At 39.3% G+C, this 17,388-nt stretch overlaps 1 protein-coding gene and 3 long non-coding RNA genes across 4 annotated transcripts; 2 read left to right on the top strand and 2 right to left on the bottom strand.

The window, feature by feature from the left end:
• The first annotated feature begins 1,211 nt into the window (after window positions 1-1,211).
• Window positions 1,212-2,128, top strand: LOC145450183 (uncharacterized). Its single transcript, XR_013918447.1, has 2 exons — window positions 1,212-1,599; window positions 1,689-2,128. It is a non-coding gene; the product is annotated as an uncharacterized LOC145450183 (long non-coding RNA).
• A 185-nt stretch (window positions 2,129-2,313) lies between these two features.
• Window positions 2,314-4,649, bottom strand: LOC145450182 (uncharacterized). Its single transcript, XR_013918446.1, has 3 exons — window positions 3,379-4,649; window positions 2,869-2,913; window positions 2,314-2,812 (listed from the first exon to the last, which is right to left on the bottom strand). It is a non-coding gene; the product is annotated as an uncharacterized LOC145450182 (long non-coding RNA).
• Window positions 4,650-4,759: 110 nt separating this feature from the next.
• On the top strand, window positions 4,760-8,336 carry LOC145450754 (uncharacterized). The gene is made up of 3 exons (XR_013918576.1): window positions 4,760-6,755; window positions 6,830-6,988; window positions 8,161-8,336. It is a non-coding gene; the product is annotated as an uncharacterized LOC145450754 (long non-coding RNA).
• An 8,060-nt stretch (window positions 8,337-16,396) lies between these two features.
• LOC145449473 (protein chibby homolog 1-like) lies at window positions 16,397-17,297 on the bottom strand. Its single transcript, XM_080327835.1, has one exon. The coding sequence runs from the start codon at window positions 17,216-17,218 to the stop codon at window positions 16,829-16,831; it is 390 nt and encodes a 129-aa protein (XP_080183961.1). The 5' UTR covers window positions 17,219-17,297; the 3' UTR covers window positions 16,397-16,828.
• Window positions 17,298-17,388: the final 91 nt, after the last annotated feature.

Genomic DNA, 17,388 nt, shown 5'->3' with positions numbered 1-17,388 from the left:
TCTTTTTTACACAATTCTTCACCTGAAATCAAATTTACTTGAACAGACCAATGCTTGACAAAAACAACTAACAGCTTTTTCTTGTATGGCTCAATGGTTCTGGATGATTGATTCCGTCAATCATATTGGAGAAAATATAGCTGCTGAAGGAAGGAAGAGTAATCAGGAGAGTTGAATAGGTTTGCTTTCATTGTAACAGTATATATAGGAATTCTGGATTTGTATAGCCTTGTTATATGTTATTAGTTTGCCTTAGTATTATATGCCAGTGTTGGGATCAAGTCACTACCTTCGAGTCACGAGTCATTTCGAGTCATTGCACATTTTGACTCGAGTCAAGTCAAGTCAATCGATTTTCAAAAGTGACTTGAGTCAAGTCAAGTCACTCGATTTTTTAAGGTGACTCGAGTCAAGTCGAGTCAAGTCAAGTCAAGTCACGAGTCAAGTCACAATTCAAGTCAAGTTGCCTTTTCGAAGTATGGGGCATGATAACGTCATTGCATTTTGCTAGACGTCTGAAATACAGATTGAGTGGTCATTGATTTTGAACCGATGAACGAATATAGATTTAAATATAGACGCAAGAAGGCGCTGTATCGCTCACACATACGTAGAACTGCTAAACCTCACTTTATAGTAACCAGCCAATATAGAGAATAGATACGAATTGATAAGATGCAATAAAATTACGCATTTACAAATCGATATGATACAATTCGAGCCTGCGCCAATGGTTGAGGACAAATAAACTACATTCGAATTCAGTTTCAATAAAACAAAAGGTTTGGTTAAGGAAAAATCGGAGAACAGAAATTACTTCACTACACTAGTTTACGGCAACGTAAGCTGTGAGCTTCGATCACTTCGTTTGCGGTCAATTTATTTGTGAGAGAACAATGGAGGCTCAGTAAAACGCACGATCATTAAATGATTGGTCGCTCTCACGGGTTACACCAGCGTTTCGCGAACAATCCGACCATATGCAAGATACAGTGATGTTTATCGACACCGATCACTTGATGACTTGAAATTGACTCGTGAATTTTGCTCCGAGTCACGAGTCAATCCACATTTGTGATAGGCCGAGTCAAGTCAAGTCAAGGCATTTTAGCAAAGTGACTCGAGTCAAGTCAAGTCATACGAAAACGGTGACTTGAGTCTGACTCGAGTCAAGTCATGACTCGAGTCATCCCAACACTGTTATATGCATGTCTCTTGAATGATTTCAAAGAGGCTGGTAGGCTACTGTATGGTCATGGTCAAGGCATCATTATATTAATTATCATACATTTTATCTGTGTATATATCTTCTTACATAATTTTCTATATAATTATCTGACTCCAGAAAGTTACTTGTACATGTTTGTATGCATATTCTTATTTGATTGGCCGGGCTGCAAGTGTGTGAATAGCTGTTAACTCAATGTGCCAAGCTGACACAAAGTCCATGTCCACACTGGGAATACCTTCTCACAGAATGGAATTATTACATTGTTGAACGTCATCAGGATATATTCCGTTCATGAACTGCTGGAAGGCTGATGGTAGCTGAAGATTGTGCCATAGCACAAGCACCGCTGTATAGTGCTGATCGAAAAGGTATCATACAACTACTGTGACAGCCTGAAAGTCAGTCATGCTACAAGTACGCAAAGAGGGATTTGACTTACCGGTATATTAGTCTACAGAAGACTGCCACAACAACAACGTTGAGGATTCTAGAAATTGTATGCCCAATTGTGACATTCATCAGCAATGGGTTCAAAAACTGCATGTCAAGGCGGGAAGCAAACGCAATCCTGTGACTGATGTTGAAACAATACTTTCAATTTTGCGAACTTCAGACACTGTTCTGCGAGAATACCGTACTGATGATAAAACCATGTCAGGCGAGCCCATGTCCAATCATACCATCTTTTATCAGTTCACATATTATATATCGTTAGACTGGCAAGTATGGTATACTTGATGTGTTTTAGCTAATAAATTTGATATCATGGCTGATCTTGGCGATAGTTGATCTATATTATCTTGGACTCTTGACAAACATTTTTAGACTGCTACCAGTCATATCGCAAGGTGTCAGCTGTCTGTGTTTGGTTATTGAATTGATGAATTCTTTCTATAGGCCTGTAATCAAATCTCACATCTGGGTACAACTATCTGGAAATATCCTATCAAAAGTTACAACTATCCGACTATATCCGGAAAAAAATCTGTGATAATATCCGAGTCCTATCCGACTACCGCAAAATCGCCTAATATCCGGTCCGAATGCTATCCGAGTCCGTCCGATGCTCATCACTGCTTCGAAGGCTATTTTCGAATTGTGTGCAAGACATTTAACTTGTTGAAGACCACTGAATGATGAGAGGTGTTCAGTGCGACAAATTTAGTGAAGATTCCCATTATTAATTTTGAAGGCGTGCTCGCTTCCCGTTCGAATATATACCTTCATGTATCATTTTCGCAGAAAGAGTCTGTAGCAGACATCCAGGTGCTGCCAGACCGGTTCTTTGATTCTTTGATTTTGAGACACCATACCCCGTCGCCATATGTGAGGCGACTTCTCACTGAAGTTTCGAAGCCGGTATTTATACGATAGGAAAGCTGCATGAGCCTAATTGCCAAATAATGAGTCAGTGATGGTACCGTGACTTGGCCCGTCATTGTTTGCTAACATTTGTTTTAGAAAATCCATTACTTTATCCACAGTAATGTGACAGTTGTCTCCGACGTGAATGTCAGCGTGGCGTAATTGAAGAATACAAATCGTTGGCAAGATGACGTGCAGGACGATGCATATCAGGCTCTGTAAAAGCATAACAGTCACGCATCGTGCCATTAATGGCCCGTAAATTATATTACCATGGAAACCTGCCTGAAGTTTGAAAAACCGATCCAATACGTTGCCTTCAAATAAAGAAATTGATTAGACAAGATGTCCTTTAAAAAGCCATACATATGGCATGGTCTGCCGTAGATAAATATTATGTCCGGGCTCCTCATCGCCGATCCTGTCGTTACGCAGCGTCTTGAAAAGCCCATAGGAAGAGTGAGCCGAGCTCCATCGTCGGAAGCAGAGACCCGTAAGTGGACGCACGAAAGCGAGAGCTAACGAAGAGTGGGAGTGCGCGAGCATGAAAAGTCGTCCTCGGTACACAAAAAGCAAAGAAACTGAACTTTACGAAAGGCAATGTCGTCGCCCACTGTCGTTGTGTGATATTTACCAGTTTTATTGTGAATATAGGATAATAATAATATCTTTACCTAGTGGTTTTACAACGACATGAGCATATGTGGTTGCAATATAGGCATATATAGGCCTATTCAAAGTTACGTCGATCTATTATTGCGTTGACGCATGAAAATAATCACCTGATCGTTTTTTGCATTTGAAACATTGATTCCTTCTGATTCGGTGTCTGTCGTGTTTGTATTTTGCTTAAGAAAATTGATGTACGCAATCCGAGGTAAAATTATGAGAAGTAAGTTACTGGTGCACGAGCCTGCATAAATTGAGAAACATTGCATAAATCACCACCATATTACGATCAATATGGCAATATGATTATAGGTCTATGTCAAAAACGGAGTTCATGCCAGTATGCGGGCATAGCTACCACAAAAAAAATTATTAAAGAAATACAAATACAGCAAAACATCGATTCAAATTCAGTTTGAACTCTGAACTTCACACGATACCTGCCAACGCTTTTCAGCGACCAAGGAATCGATATTGGGGCTAGCGAGACATGATACTAGCTGACTATCTCCTCGTCAAGCTTGATCTTGTGGGGAAGCCCTAAGATGTTTTCTAAGCGTATCGGTCTTGGCAGTGTCTGGGGATGGATGGGCGATTGCACGTCAAGGTATATGCTGTAGGGATGGTGTATTTACGGTGACCGATTCTTTGTTTATTTATCATAGTTGTGCTCACCGTAAATACTATTTTATTCAAATCCAAATTTTTCGACCGCAATAACTCCGCTTCCACTGGTTGGAATTGAACCAAATTTGGTGAGCATCGTTTCTATAGACAGCCTAACACTTTCCTGGGGTGAACAGAAAATTTTCCAATTTTTTATCATTTATTTTTTATATAATAAATAGAAACTTTCTTCTCCTGTAACAAAGTGGTTACTGGTTGGAATTGAACCAAATTTTGTGTGTAGGCTTAAATTAGGTAACCTAACAATTTTATCAAGTAGCCAGTACGATTTGAGAAAAAAAGTCATTTTTGAAGAGCCCTAATGTGCATAGCACTCTATATCACCAATACGCATATTGCTGCGCGCCAAAATGTATTCAATTTTGATTAGAAAGAGTATCCTGCATATATAGTATTAAATTTTATGTATCGAACCTCTCGTAGGACCTAAAAATTTATTCCCTGCTATAATTTGAGGTAAGTATTTGACTATGAAAGTCGACTATAGGTTCTCCAACAGTTTCCTGTCTTCTCATAGTGTTGCATTCTTGCGCATTTTCATAATCGAACGGAAGAATCCGGCACTTACTACTACTAACAAACCACTCGACACTCCACTAACCATCAGTCGCTGCTGCTAAGAAACACTGACACGCTGGTGCCAAGCCCAGCCAAGTTCTTTCATGGATGCTAAACTGCGGCAACCCTATCCTGTAAGCCAAAGCTGAAGCGATCGCGAGATTACGCGTGCTACAGGAGTCAATGAATAGACACTTACGTGACCTTTGACACGAACCAATCAGGCTGCAGCGGGATGTAAACAAAGAACAAGCCCGGGCAAGCTTACTATGAGCTCTTATGGGAAAAGGTTGAAAAATGAAGGTTTTAAGCAAGATTACGTTGCATTGGGGATGACTGGCTTTAATGAATAGTAATAGCGTAGAGCTAGTATGTGGTTGCAGCTTTTAATCTAGGATGAACATGAATGGTGGCAAGTACGCACCAGCGTGCTGTGTCCAAATGCACGGGTTTTTGACAACTTTTCTGATTAAGCGACGATTGTTGTATACTATACTATAGGATTGTGGCAATGCATATTTTGACGATTTCATAGGCTCCAGGTCTCGAGCAAAATTTTCAAGCATATCTCATGTTCAGAAATATATATACTATAAAATATAGCTGCTGCCACACATCACAATTTTTGTGTATTGAATATGAAACTTGAAAGCTATGGAGATTCTATCGAATTTATGGATTTGAGTGGAACAGCATCTTCTTCTAACACCGCGGAGAAAGCTACGAAGTATTTCATGGAGCGCTATGCACCAGTGTTGGGATGACTCGAGTCAACTTTTTCGTATGACTTGACTTGACTCGAGTCACTTTGCAAAAATGACTTGACTTGACTTGACTCGGTCCTTCAAAAATGTGGATTGACTCGTGACTCGTAGCAAAATTTACGAGTCAATTTCAAGTCATCATGCAAACGATGTCGACTAAATCAATTTATTTTGTGCATGTTCGGATTATTCACGATACGCCGTTGTCACTTGTGAGAGCAACCAGTCATTCACTGATTGTATGTTTCACTGATTCTACATTATTACATCACAAATACACTGACCACAAACGAAATGAGCACAGCTTGCGTTTTCGTAGTAGCAGATCAATTTAATAGCAATGTATCGCTGTTTATTGGACGGCTTTTTCCTTACATTGCACAACTTTTCCAACCCTCTTGTATGATTTAAATCGAACAAATATAGTTTATGCGTTTATATTCTCACGGATGTGTATAGATGGCTAGTGTACTATCAATTTCCTTCAACTTCTCGAGGCTTCGTATTCGATACTCTATTTTGGCTGATAATAAGGGAATGTAGCATGTAGCTCAGAGTTGTCATACTCAACTGACGTCGCGGGCCGGATTCAAATATTCAGATCACTATCGGGCCGCACCAGTCAAATGATTCCAAAATATTACTAACTCTTAACTCAATATATGCACTTTTTCGCATTCTCTGAATTGGGTGTCACTGTCAGCGATTTTCTCCTGACGATGACTAGAAATCACAACTCCGCTGTCGGGTGGTTATAATGTGGCCTAAGAACAGACTAGAAATGTGCAATCTTGAAGGAATATTTATTAGTAGTATTTCATACCACAAATTCGAGAAATGTGTTGGATAAAATCAACCTATACTCAGAATTGCTTCGCGCGGGACCGAATGAAATTATTTGGCGGGTCGTATGTTTGACACCCCTGATGTAGCTATATACAGTTACTGGCGTATTTTGTTAGCAGTTCTACGCGTGCGTGAGCGATACAACGCATTTTTGCATGTATATTTAACTTTATATTCGTTATTTGATTCAAGATATGGACCAATTGATCTCTCTTTTACACAGCTAGTAAAATATAATGAATTTCAATGATCACTCATACTTCGAAAATCCAATTTGACTTGAATTGTGACTTGACTCGTGACTTGACTTGACTTGACTCGAGTCACCACCAAAAAACGAGTGACTTGACTTGACTCGAATCACCTTTGAAAATCGATTGACTTGACTTGACTCGAGTCAAAATGTGCAATGACTCGAGATGACTCGTGACTCGAAGGTAGTGACTTGATCCCAACACTGCTATGCACACGATTTAGGGATAAAGATTGAGGAGACAATCCACTCTTTTTAGAAGCAATATTCTAGTGAACAGCCAATGTTATGGCAACTTGCGGAAAAGTGAGATAACACACTCAATGGAAATACACGTTCTTGGAAAACCCATTATTGATTCGTCTTGCACTTGTAAGACAGGGTAAGTAAGGAAAAAGACATTTTTTCAGAGACTTCTTCAATAGATATTTTAACCATGATTTATTTTCATATTAGGTTCTGATATATGCTCTCATGCATATGCATTGATTAAGACAATCCAGCACCTGAAGCTAAAAGGACTACATTGTGATTTGCATCAGCATCAGTGAGCTCCATCGTGATTGACAAGCAATCTCTCCACTGTACTCGCAACCGATCAACTCCTGCCACAAGGTAGATTTTGGTGTATCTGGTGTCTTCAGTTTTATAACATTCCATCAAACACAAATGATCCTAGAACATTTTCATCTGGAGAATTGTTCATTCAACAAATTGGGCATCTGACTGAGCTTCAATAATGCACACCACTGGAATATCTAGACATGCACTGTTGGTACAGCCTGACCATGGCACCGCGCAATTACGATCCGTAGCATGCTATTAGGCATTACGATATTGACAATGGAACTGAATTTGCACAATTGCCGAATATGTTGCGTCATTCATTTTTAATTTTCAATGTTGAATTAGAGTATGCAATTAGTCCATATATATTTGGTTAGTTGTGATACACAATGCTGCATAGTATGACACCAGACAAAATTTTATACTCCTTGATTCTTCCGATCAGCTGTTCAATATGAATACGTTCTCTCGCCATCTTTCTTGTTGTGGAACAGTCTGGCTCAGGCATTTGAAGGAGTGTAAATCACGTGCAGGAATATTTAAATCTAGATTCAATTTCTTGATTTCAGACTCAATGGTGAATCCCTTTTCTGCCATGATAGCATTGCCTGGCTCACCATAGCTGAACTCCATCATTTTCTTACATTTCTTGTCGAATCCACATATTTAACTAATATTTCGATCTTAAATGCTCCCTGTAAATAGTTCCTGCACAAAAGTAAGTGTACCACAATCCATCAATCCTTTCAAAGTTGTATGTGATTTATTGACAGTCAATAATCATTGTAGATTTGAGAAATCATGAATGAATGCAAATGGTGCATTTTAAGAACCACTTATCTACATGGCCAAATCGCGATTTAATGAAGTAGTTACATATGGCTGACCCAATAGTTAAATACTATGCTTACAGCAATACTATAAATTTGACGTCAGTAGGATAAGTCGGGCAATTCAGAAAGAATTTAATGTAGTCTAGCATAAAATTTCTGCTTCTCCGCATCTTTTGACATTATCATGCTCCTCTGAGAACTGAACTTCACTAGCAATAATTGTCCGCCAATTTGTAATTTTCCTGGACAAGTTTACTGTTTTGTGCTTCTATACTTCTTCCAGAAATTTGATTTTCTTGCGTTTTATCCATCGACTTCCTCTTTCTGCAGCTTCATAAAAGATATCCATCAAGCCTGCACAAAATATATAATATGTTTATTTTACAGAGCAATACTGCTGTGCAGGCACCTATCAAGGCGTACTCGTCGACTCGTACAACGTATCACCGCTACCAATTTCAACTATTCGTCTCATTATTGAATATATTGTTTTCAACAATTTCAATACATTACACACCATCAAGCAACAAAACTGGAGTGGAATAAAATGAGACACACACCAAGTCGATTGTGGCATCAAGTGTGACTGCATTTCAGATTGGACTCATTTTGAAACACAGAATTGTTTCATCTAGATCAGTGGTTCCCAACCTTTTTGACCTATCGCCCCCTTTTCAAGGTCAATACCGATCATCGCCCCCCAAATTTTGTGTACCGAAAATTGGGCATACAAACCTGTAATCACCGGCGGGTTGACTAAAAAAAGGGTCAAATTTTCGGCTCGATGTCTAATTTGACACACTTTTGTAACTAAATTTCCGTGGGTTGACTAAAAAAAAATAAAAAAAAAAAAATGTCAGCCGTTTTGACGCGTCATCGCCCCCCCGAATCGCCCCCTTCGCTATTTTCGCCCCCTTTGTCCATTTTCGCCCCCCTAGAACGCCAAATCGCCCATGTTGGGAACCACTGATCTAGATTCTAGATTATGTCACGATTCAATATTTTTGGTACAATAATAGATGTCATTTTCTTAATAAAATGAGAATTCAGATGACTACAAGGAAGTCCACATGCCTTTATCCAGATTTTACATTCTTTCATGCATGTCATTGGCTCTGGGAAAGGTAAAAGCGCACACCAGGAACGGTCTGGGTAGCCATCTCCATGTTACGCAGGCTATTAGCACAGTATTTATCCTGATAGATACAATACACGAGCTAGAACAAAAAATGACGATTTCAGCCGGGAACAGATCATGTTGCCTAACATATATGATATTAATATGATCATTGAATATGCAGACAAGTGTCCAGTGTAACAGTAATTTGCTAGATAATGATACAGACTGTAGACTACTACATACAAATGTCGATTCCATAAATAGAACGCATATAACGCCACATAATGGATACCACACATATCCTGACTCAATATTCCTCTAATACATTCTATTCGCTACGACAATCCTATAGTATACGACTAAGGATAATACAGCAATAGTTGCTTCATCCGAAAAGTTGTCAGAAATTCATTCATTTGGATATACCATGCTGATGCGTGCTTGCCATCATTCATGCTTATTGTAGGTTATAACACTGCATATACATACTAGCTCTACGTTATTACCATTCACCAAAGCCAGCTATTCCCAATTCAATGTAATTTTGCTAAAAACCTATATTTTTCAACCCTTTTCCATAAGAGCTCATAGTAAGCTTGCCCGGGCTTGTTCTTTGTTTACATCCTACTGCAACCTGATTGGTTCGTGTCAAAGGTCACGTAAGTGTCTATTGAGCAATACAAGATGTATTCCTTCGGGGAAGTACCTGGTGGTAGAGAAATTCGTCCGTCGTTATTCTCTCAACAAACTCAGTACGGGCATTTGGAAATGTGGTAAGCTGACACAAAGAAGGAAGGATCATAATATGCTGCGGAATTGTGTGTTACTCATCAACGATAAACTTCACTGTGTTATATACTACCATATATTACAAAATACCAGCATAGATTCTACGTAAGGAAGCCGCAAATTTCGATTTGTATAAATCTGCCCCAAGTACTCGACTTTATATTAATTTTAGTTAATTTGCAGAAAAATGGGGGAGGGCGACGTGGTCATGAAAATTAATTCAGAAAATTAATTCAACTTATATTTAGCGAGTGCGACCGTCCGAAATTTTCTCCGAAAGCCCCAAATCTTAACTGTAAATGAAAAATGTGCACAGTGCACAACTGCACATTGACCTTTTTTTAGTCAACCGACCACGAAGTGGGAAAAATTTACCATTTTTTCAGGATTTTCCCCCGGATTTGCAACTTTTACATTTTTTAAAAAGTGTCCTCTTTTCAGATTTCCAAAATATGGTAACCCTATGGTAACTATGCCTGTCGCCCATGTTAGCGAGTACAGCGTTGTACTGACCTAAAGTTTTGAAAACGTGGTTGCTAAACTGCATGGCCTATTTGATCTCGATATTGAATTCGTGCGGACAGCTGCCTCTACGAAATGTGAAAATGGAACTAATTTATGAATTGCATCCAGTCCGTAGCAATGCGTCGTTGGAGTAGGCCTATTCAACGAAGTTTTATGTCCAATGGAAATACCGTAGGTTATTAGGTCATAGTGAAAATATCAACCTTTTCTGCATAAGTAGCGGTTTTATTTGTAGGCTAAGAGAGATACAAAATAGGCTACCAGTACCCCAGTCAGCTTGATACCCATTGTTTCAACTCTTGACTACTTATTATTCCGGTAGAATGTCATATGAAGAGAGGAGAATTGTCATATTATTCACCGTTATTTTACCAAAAGAATCGGTATAACACAGCAGAACTAAAATTGCGCTGCGGGCCGGATAGCATACTTACGAAGAAATGTGCTCGCGGACCAGACGTGACCAACACTTAACACTGGAAATGGCCAACCCGGCCAATGCGGGCATCTTCGCACGCGTATGGTTACTATTATTATTATTACAAGGGATTCAAATGTACTTCGTTGCTGATGACCAATGGTCATTGGTCATGGTCAGTGACAATAGTGGCTATTAGGGTAGGGTTGCTATACTTCCGAATTATCCCGGACATGTCCGTAATTTCAGTGTTCAAACATCGTCCGAGAGATGCTAAAACATACTTAAATGCAGGACCGTAACTGCCGCACCCCAAACCCCTTAATTGGGGGGGGGGGCGAGGTCGAAGGGGGCCCAAAATTATTTCGTGAATTAGCATAAATTACAGAGTATTTTTTGAAAATTTATGTAACTTTTTCAAAAAATTTTTGCGTTCGGCGCGATTTCAAGCTGTCAAATATCTTAATTTTGGGGTACTCTTGCCCCAAGAAAAAATACGCAACATTTATAGAAATGGGCATATCGGCGTTAACCATTACCGCGCCACGACGCACCAAGACATATAAAGTTTTAGGCCATGCAACATGTGACTCCAAGAAGTGTGCCGGATCGATCAGCAGCGAGAAAACCTTGGACGAAAAGGACTGCCCTTATGCTGACCGAAAACTTCGTTATTATACAAAATACTGTCTTGGCAATCTGAACCTCACAAGACAAATACCATCCCGCAGTGCAAAATTATATGCCAGTGAAGAAATACCAATTTGAAATTGTGTGCGTCTTTTAGTTTAGTAGCCTACGTTTGGGCGATTATATATTTTTTGATATATAGCAGACGGGAGGTCACGAAATAACATCATGTTACGGAGTCATACCAACGGGCCCTACAGTTTCCAAGACACCTCACTCAGCTCTACCGATAAATCTGATTACGTGAGCAGAGAAGACAAGAAATTGATAGCAACATATATATGCTATTTGCGATCTTATTGACCGATTTTATCATGAATTATAGAGAAATTTTCGCGCTTCGCGCTGGCTTTAGCCCAGACCTGGGCAAGGTGAGGCCCGCTGGCCAAATGCGATCCGTGAAAGGTTGTTTGAAATTCCAAACATAAAACCTACTTTTGAATGTTGTTGTGTGAACTAAAACCATAGGCTGTATAAACTGAACAGAGAATTGGTTTACTTTGAAGCCTGTTCATTAATATGCCACGATTACGCTGTCTACGTACCTGGCATGCGTAATCCACCAAAATAAAGTCAATGAAGCAAAGTATCAGTAGCATGCGGCCCCGTGCAAGCCTTGCGGCACTCATTGACTTTACTTCTATACGTGTACTGGTGCTATAGAGTTATATAGATATTTTTCTGTGACGAGCTAATGCCCATTACCCATTGCCCATACAATTCTACTATCATCGAGATAACGGCTAATATCTAGGCATAAATAACCTACTACTCCGCCTATATTGCCAGGCAATGTAAGTCCATAATGGGTAGAAAGTAGGTGAATCTACCGGATTCCATACATATAGCTGGATGTAAATCAGGTAAGCGGCACTTTCAGGTATCGAATTTTACCTTGAAAATGAGTTAAAGGCAGAATTGCCCATAGATGTTTATGGTCGTACATCTCCGCAGCAGGTGAGTATTATAATGGGTTGTGTTTTCATACCGGCTTTCTGATATTTGTTGGGATGGTACACGAAAACAGAATCCCCTACATATCTGTGAAATACTGTACCTTCATCAGAATTTGAGTGTTTGCCTCATTTGCACACGTTGTAAGGGCGCTAAAATATATTTCGATATCTGAAAGTGCCGTTTACCTGATTTACACCCTACGCAAGGGTGAAAATCGGCGAATACACAATTTCTTTCTTACCCTGTAGTAATTTTACGCATTTTTAGTTTGTTTAATATATTTGCACTCGCTAAACCGTGTCTATCAATCCTAAAATTACCGATATAGAGTAGCCTATAGAAGTTCGTACATTGTACACAAGCCTTTAAAATGGTCGTTATAAGTAGTTAAGCAATTGTATGCGGCTCCATACGTACTCTGAAGTTCGAAATGCGGCTCCGACACCAATGAGGTTGGGAACCACTGGGTTATAGCACTGAATATCTGGATACTGGAGTCGGGGGTAAACCCGTCATTTTAGTTTGTGCCGAACTGGTCGCCGAGACAAAGGATTTCATTTAAAGTCGGTCTTATGACAAAAACACGAAGACAGACACTCGGTCAAGCGAGTGCTAATTTCAGAAGAATTGCAAGGTTCGCTAAACATCAAGGCTATTTCACCAAGCCGCACACTGCTCTGAAGGCAGCGACCATAGACAATAAGCATTCTACCATCCCAAATATATTTTAGTGCATGGGGTTCTCAAACTGGTTGGCGTGAAAGCATCAATAAGGGGGCGCGAAGAAGCTGTGAAGTAAAAGAATTCGTGCCCCGCGCGATTCACCCCCAACTCATGGTTATTGCTCTGTGTATTGTTCGCCGACCGTTCCTTTCTCATTACCTAACATCAACACATTTATTAACAATTTAATTTGGAAATAAAATTAAAAGGCGCTGGATAATATAGCTAAAAAAATTCACTCGGCCCGCCAACGTATTTTCTACTTCTGATTTGACCCACGGAGAAAAATAATTGCTCACCTTTGTTCTAGACAGTAGAACTAACTGTATGCCGAAAGCGAACAAGGTGATGGGGGGGGGGGTATATAGGCTTATCATCCTATGGCAGCCCATGACCCAAGTTTTTTTTTTGGGGGGGGGGCGTGACGAAGTGCTGTTTCGTTCCTGCCAACGGGTATCGCCCGAAGATGTTTATAGGAGGGGTCCTACCTTTTCAAACACACCTCCCTCAGCTCTATACCTGTAAATCTGATTACGTGAGCAGAGAGAGGATAAAAATTGATAGCAATATATACGCGATTTCCGGTCATATTGACAGATTCAATTATGAATTATAAAAAAATTTCGCGCTTGGCGCGTTTAGGCGAGTAAAGCTGACCCACTAAACAGAGCTCAATGTAGATGATAAGTATCGGGAAACATAGTTCAGCGTGAGGGGGGGCGAGGCCCCCAGAAGTTCGGTTTATCATCATATGGGGGTCCAAGACCAACGTTTTGTTGGGGGGGGGGGGGGGTGACGAGCTGTTACGGCCCTGCTTAAATGTCTGGAATATTTGAAATCTTGAGTCCTAGTTTATCTATTTTCCAGTGGCCGCTTCTCAGCTCGTCAAAACTTTATGTTTTAAACCTTTTCGGCCAAAGGGCAAAATGAAATTTATATACGAACGAAACTCATGCTGGCCACTTGAATGTTGATGACCATATTTTGGTAGTCCGGTAGGAGCAAGCCAGATTAGGTAACAGTGAAAACGAGACTTATCTTATTGCGCGTCAAAGTAGATAGCATTTATGTCATGAAAACTTAGTGAGCATTTATGTCGTAGCCGGGCGAAGCGAGGAAATTTTTCAAAGATAATATACGAATTCAGTCAATAATATTTTTAGTTAGGCTAGCCTACATATATTTCGGGTCCTCCCTTTAAACCGTTTGTCTCAGTTTGCAAGGACATGATTAATATGCTTTTGGACATATCCGTGCAGACAGTTTCGGCCAACATAAATCTATCATTTCGTGCCAAGATTTCGTCGCCGACGATCGTTCTGCGAGCGCAGTGGCGAAGTCTCATTTTAGACGACACGTCCTCTCGTAATTGCGAATATACTTAGACTTAATTTAATTTTGTAAATATTGTAAATTTTTTATTTTCAGAACGTGCTACCAATGTTAAAAGCAAGAAATCCAATGTCATTAAATCGCGCGAGGCGCGAAAAGAAATTTCAAGTTCAATAAATCTGTCGTGAAAAATTCTACTTCATGGCAACATACTTAGATCTATAAAAATGTGGCTGACTCTAGCTACGCCAATGCGTCGGAACTGGCCTCGAAAGTTCAGAATAAATGACTTGGGCAATTTCATTTTTTGATAATATAAGCATAGCCTTTATCCTTGATCCGGGGATTATCAACGAAAAACTCAAATAGTTCCGCTTCTACTAGTCGGAATTAACTCAAATTTGTTTTGCATCGTCTTTGAAGACAGCTAAACAATTTCATGGGGTTGACAGAAAAATTTGAGAATTTTTATTTTTTTATATAATTTATTAATAATTTAAAATTTTCAATTCGAGATTGCACGGCCGTTACTGGTTGAAATTGAGTCAAATTTGGTGTGCATCGTTTTCTTGGACAACCTGACGATTTAGTCATTAGGCGAGTGAGATTTGGAAAAAAAAGTTTTTTTTGAACAACCCTAATGGACACTGCTTTGAACTTGATTTGTATTTCTTTCTAATAAACAATTCATTTTAATTTAATAGTTTTGCGAATTCAGTAGGCTTATTCTAATCTATTTTCGAAAACACTGCTGCTAAAATTCTAATCAAGCTCTCCCACTCTGGTATAGTAACCTACATCTCGCTTTGTCTACCTTTGTGTGAATGAAGGCAGCTGTTGATGAGTGCAATAACAATCAAATTCCTAGCCTAGGTGGTACAGGATCCCTTTGCTTCTGTGGATAATGCTTTCTTCACTTTGTTAGAAAAAGGAGTTGCGATTGATATACAATTTATACATGTTTGAAATAACTGTGGAAAATGTCGACTGGATGAGGACGCATTTCTGAAGAAGCTTTTTCATTGTATCCGACCGCATACTACCAGATGAATCTTTTGGGCCCTGTGACAATTTAACATAAGTTTCATACATTGCTGCAAAACTTCATACCGATCTTCTGTCACGATTGTTGGTATACAATGTTCTTTACAAATCTCTACTAGTTGCTGACGATTACCCCTGACGAGTGTCAGCCGAAAATATTTGGGTTTGTTTCAATATGAATAGTGAATACTATTGAATTGTATACTGAAGCTCTGTACCTCCAAGAAGCTCTTCGCATAAAATCAAGGCTTGCTTTCATATTATTTCTTGAAAAATATTCAGTTGAAGATTGAAATAGATGAGCACCGTATTTTAAATGACTTTTATATGCCATCAGGAAATTCTTCATCTATGAAGTTTGTGTGCCTTGGAATCAACTTTTATCAAAATACACCAACCAAAACTCTGTCAACAAAAGGAGTTCGTGTATCACCTAAAAATAGTACATTGAACGTTCTCTCATTCGAAATTTCATGCTGGTGACGTCATATTTTGTGATACGATTGTTGATATACAATGTTCTTTCCAATTCTCTACTAGTTGCTGACGATTACCCCTGACGAGTGTCAGCCGAAAATATTCGGGTTCATTTCAATATGAATACACTATTTAATTGTATATTGAAGTTCTGTACCTCCAAGAAGCTCTTCGAATTGAGATAACTTGCACTTGAAAATGAGTACAAGAGAATCAGTCAAATTTTCATCATTTCCAAATTCGATTAGCATTAGAATTATAGCCAAACCATTTTTTTTCAAATTATACTAAAATCGGCCTAATTTTACTTTTAACTCCCAATTAGAAAAAAATCAGTTCATATCAAATCAAGAGTTCATTCTTATTAGCATGATAATGTCAAATATCTGTACACCAAGCTTGGCTCGTTTCCCAAAATACAGTTCTCCCGTAGCATTAGAAATTAGATAGGAATTAGATTACCGGCATTTCACTTTAATCATAGTAGGCTATAATTAGACAACTAAATTATCTAGTTGTCCAAGTCTGCTATAGGGTGACCAACAATGTAGGATGACCCAAATATACGTATATTTCAATAGCAAAAAATAGCAAGTGAAAATATATCAAAATGTAACGGTTCAACACATGCATCGAGTAGACGAGATATCTTGTGTACTTGTGATATCATAAAAATGCAATTTGCCGCTGTACAGCGACCATATTTCATTCATACATCTGTGAAGAGTGTTATACTACAAATCATTCAACAACAGCACAAAGAAAAGGTTCAGGTGTGTGCATTAATTCTTAATCATGAGTACCGCATAACCATGTTAACCACATAACAAGTTCACGCAGCCAGCAATTCATTTAAGTGAATCACATTTTTTTCACTCAAGATGACTTAGTCTGTCAGCTTTATACCCGGAAAATGGTGATACTATCCATTTCGAAACGTTTCACAGTGTAGACTGGTGCGTCTCAGCTGTGAATACCAATTATGAATTGTATGATCTGAGGACTTCCTTTTCTTTTTCAAGAACTCTGCATTCAGCCGTGCTCTCTGCGAGCATATCCAGCAAAATATCGATTTTCAGTTTCAGCATGTTGTTTTCGTCGAGAATTTTCTGATTGTCCTTTCGTAACTTGACTACTTCTCTGTGCGGTACCGACGATCCAGTTTCGGTTTGCCATTCACCGTCTTCAAATTTCAGCTGAGTCCCGCTTACGTTGAACTGCGCCTGGCCGAAATCGAGACCGAATTCTTGCGCTCTCTGTGTCGCGTCTAGAGTTGCTAAATTAGATAATGAAGCGGCTTTCTTTCTTGCGGTCGGTCTTTTAGGGCTGAATCCCTTAGTAGTTCCACCAAATCTCTTAAAAAACGACATCTCTGATACAGAAATACTCCGGTTTTTCAAACTGCTCTGCGTGTTTGTTTTGGATACGCTCGTTGCAATGGGAGCGCTAAATAGTGCGGGCTCACACAATCATATGCAGGGATTCTAATATTCCAACCGCTTATGAGTACAACGCGGCATACAAGACACATTGCGATGTA

The sequence above is a fragment of the Botryllus schlosseri genome, chromosome 11 (genome assembly GCF_051294905.1).
Source record: "Botryllus schlosseri isolate E-star chromosome 11, Bs_hap1, whole genome shotgun sequence".
Lineage (NCBI taxonomy): Eukaryota > Metazoa > Chordata > Ascidiacea > Stolidobranchia > Styelidae > Botryllus > Botryllus schlosseri.
This window is presented reverse-complemented; position numbering and strand designations above follow the sequence as displayed.

What these genes read in the sequence shown, in the direction of transcription:
- LOC145449473 (XM_080327835.1), bottom strand. Translation starts at nt 17,218, where the DNA reads ATGTCGTTTTTTAAGAGATTTGGTGGAACTACTAAGGGATTCAGCCCT.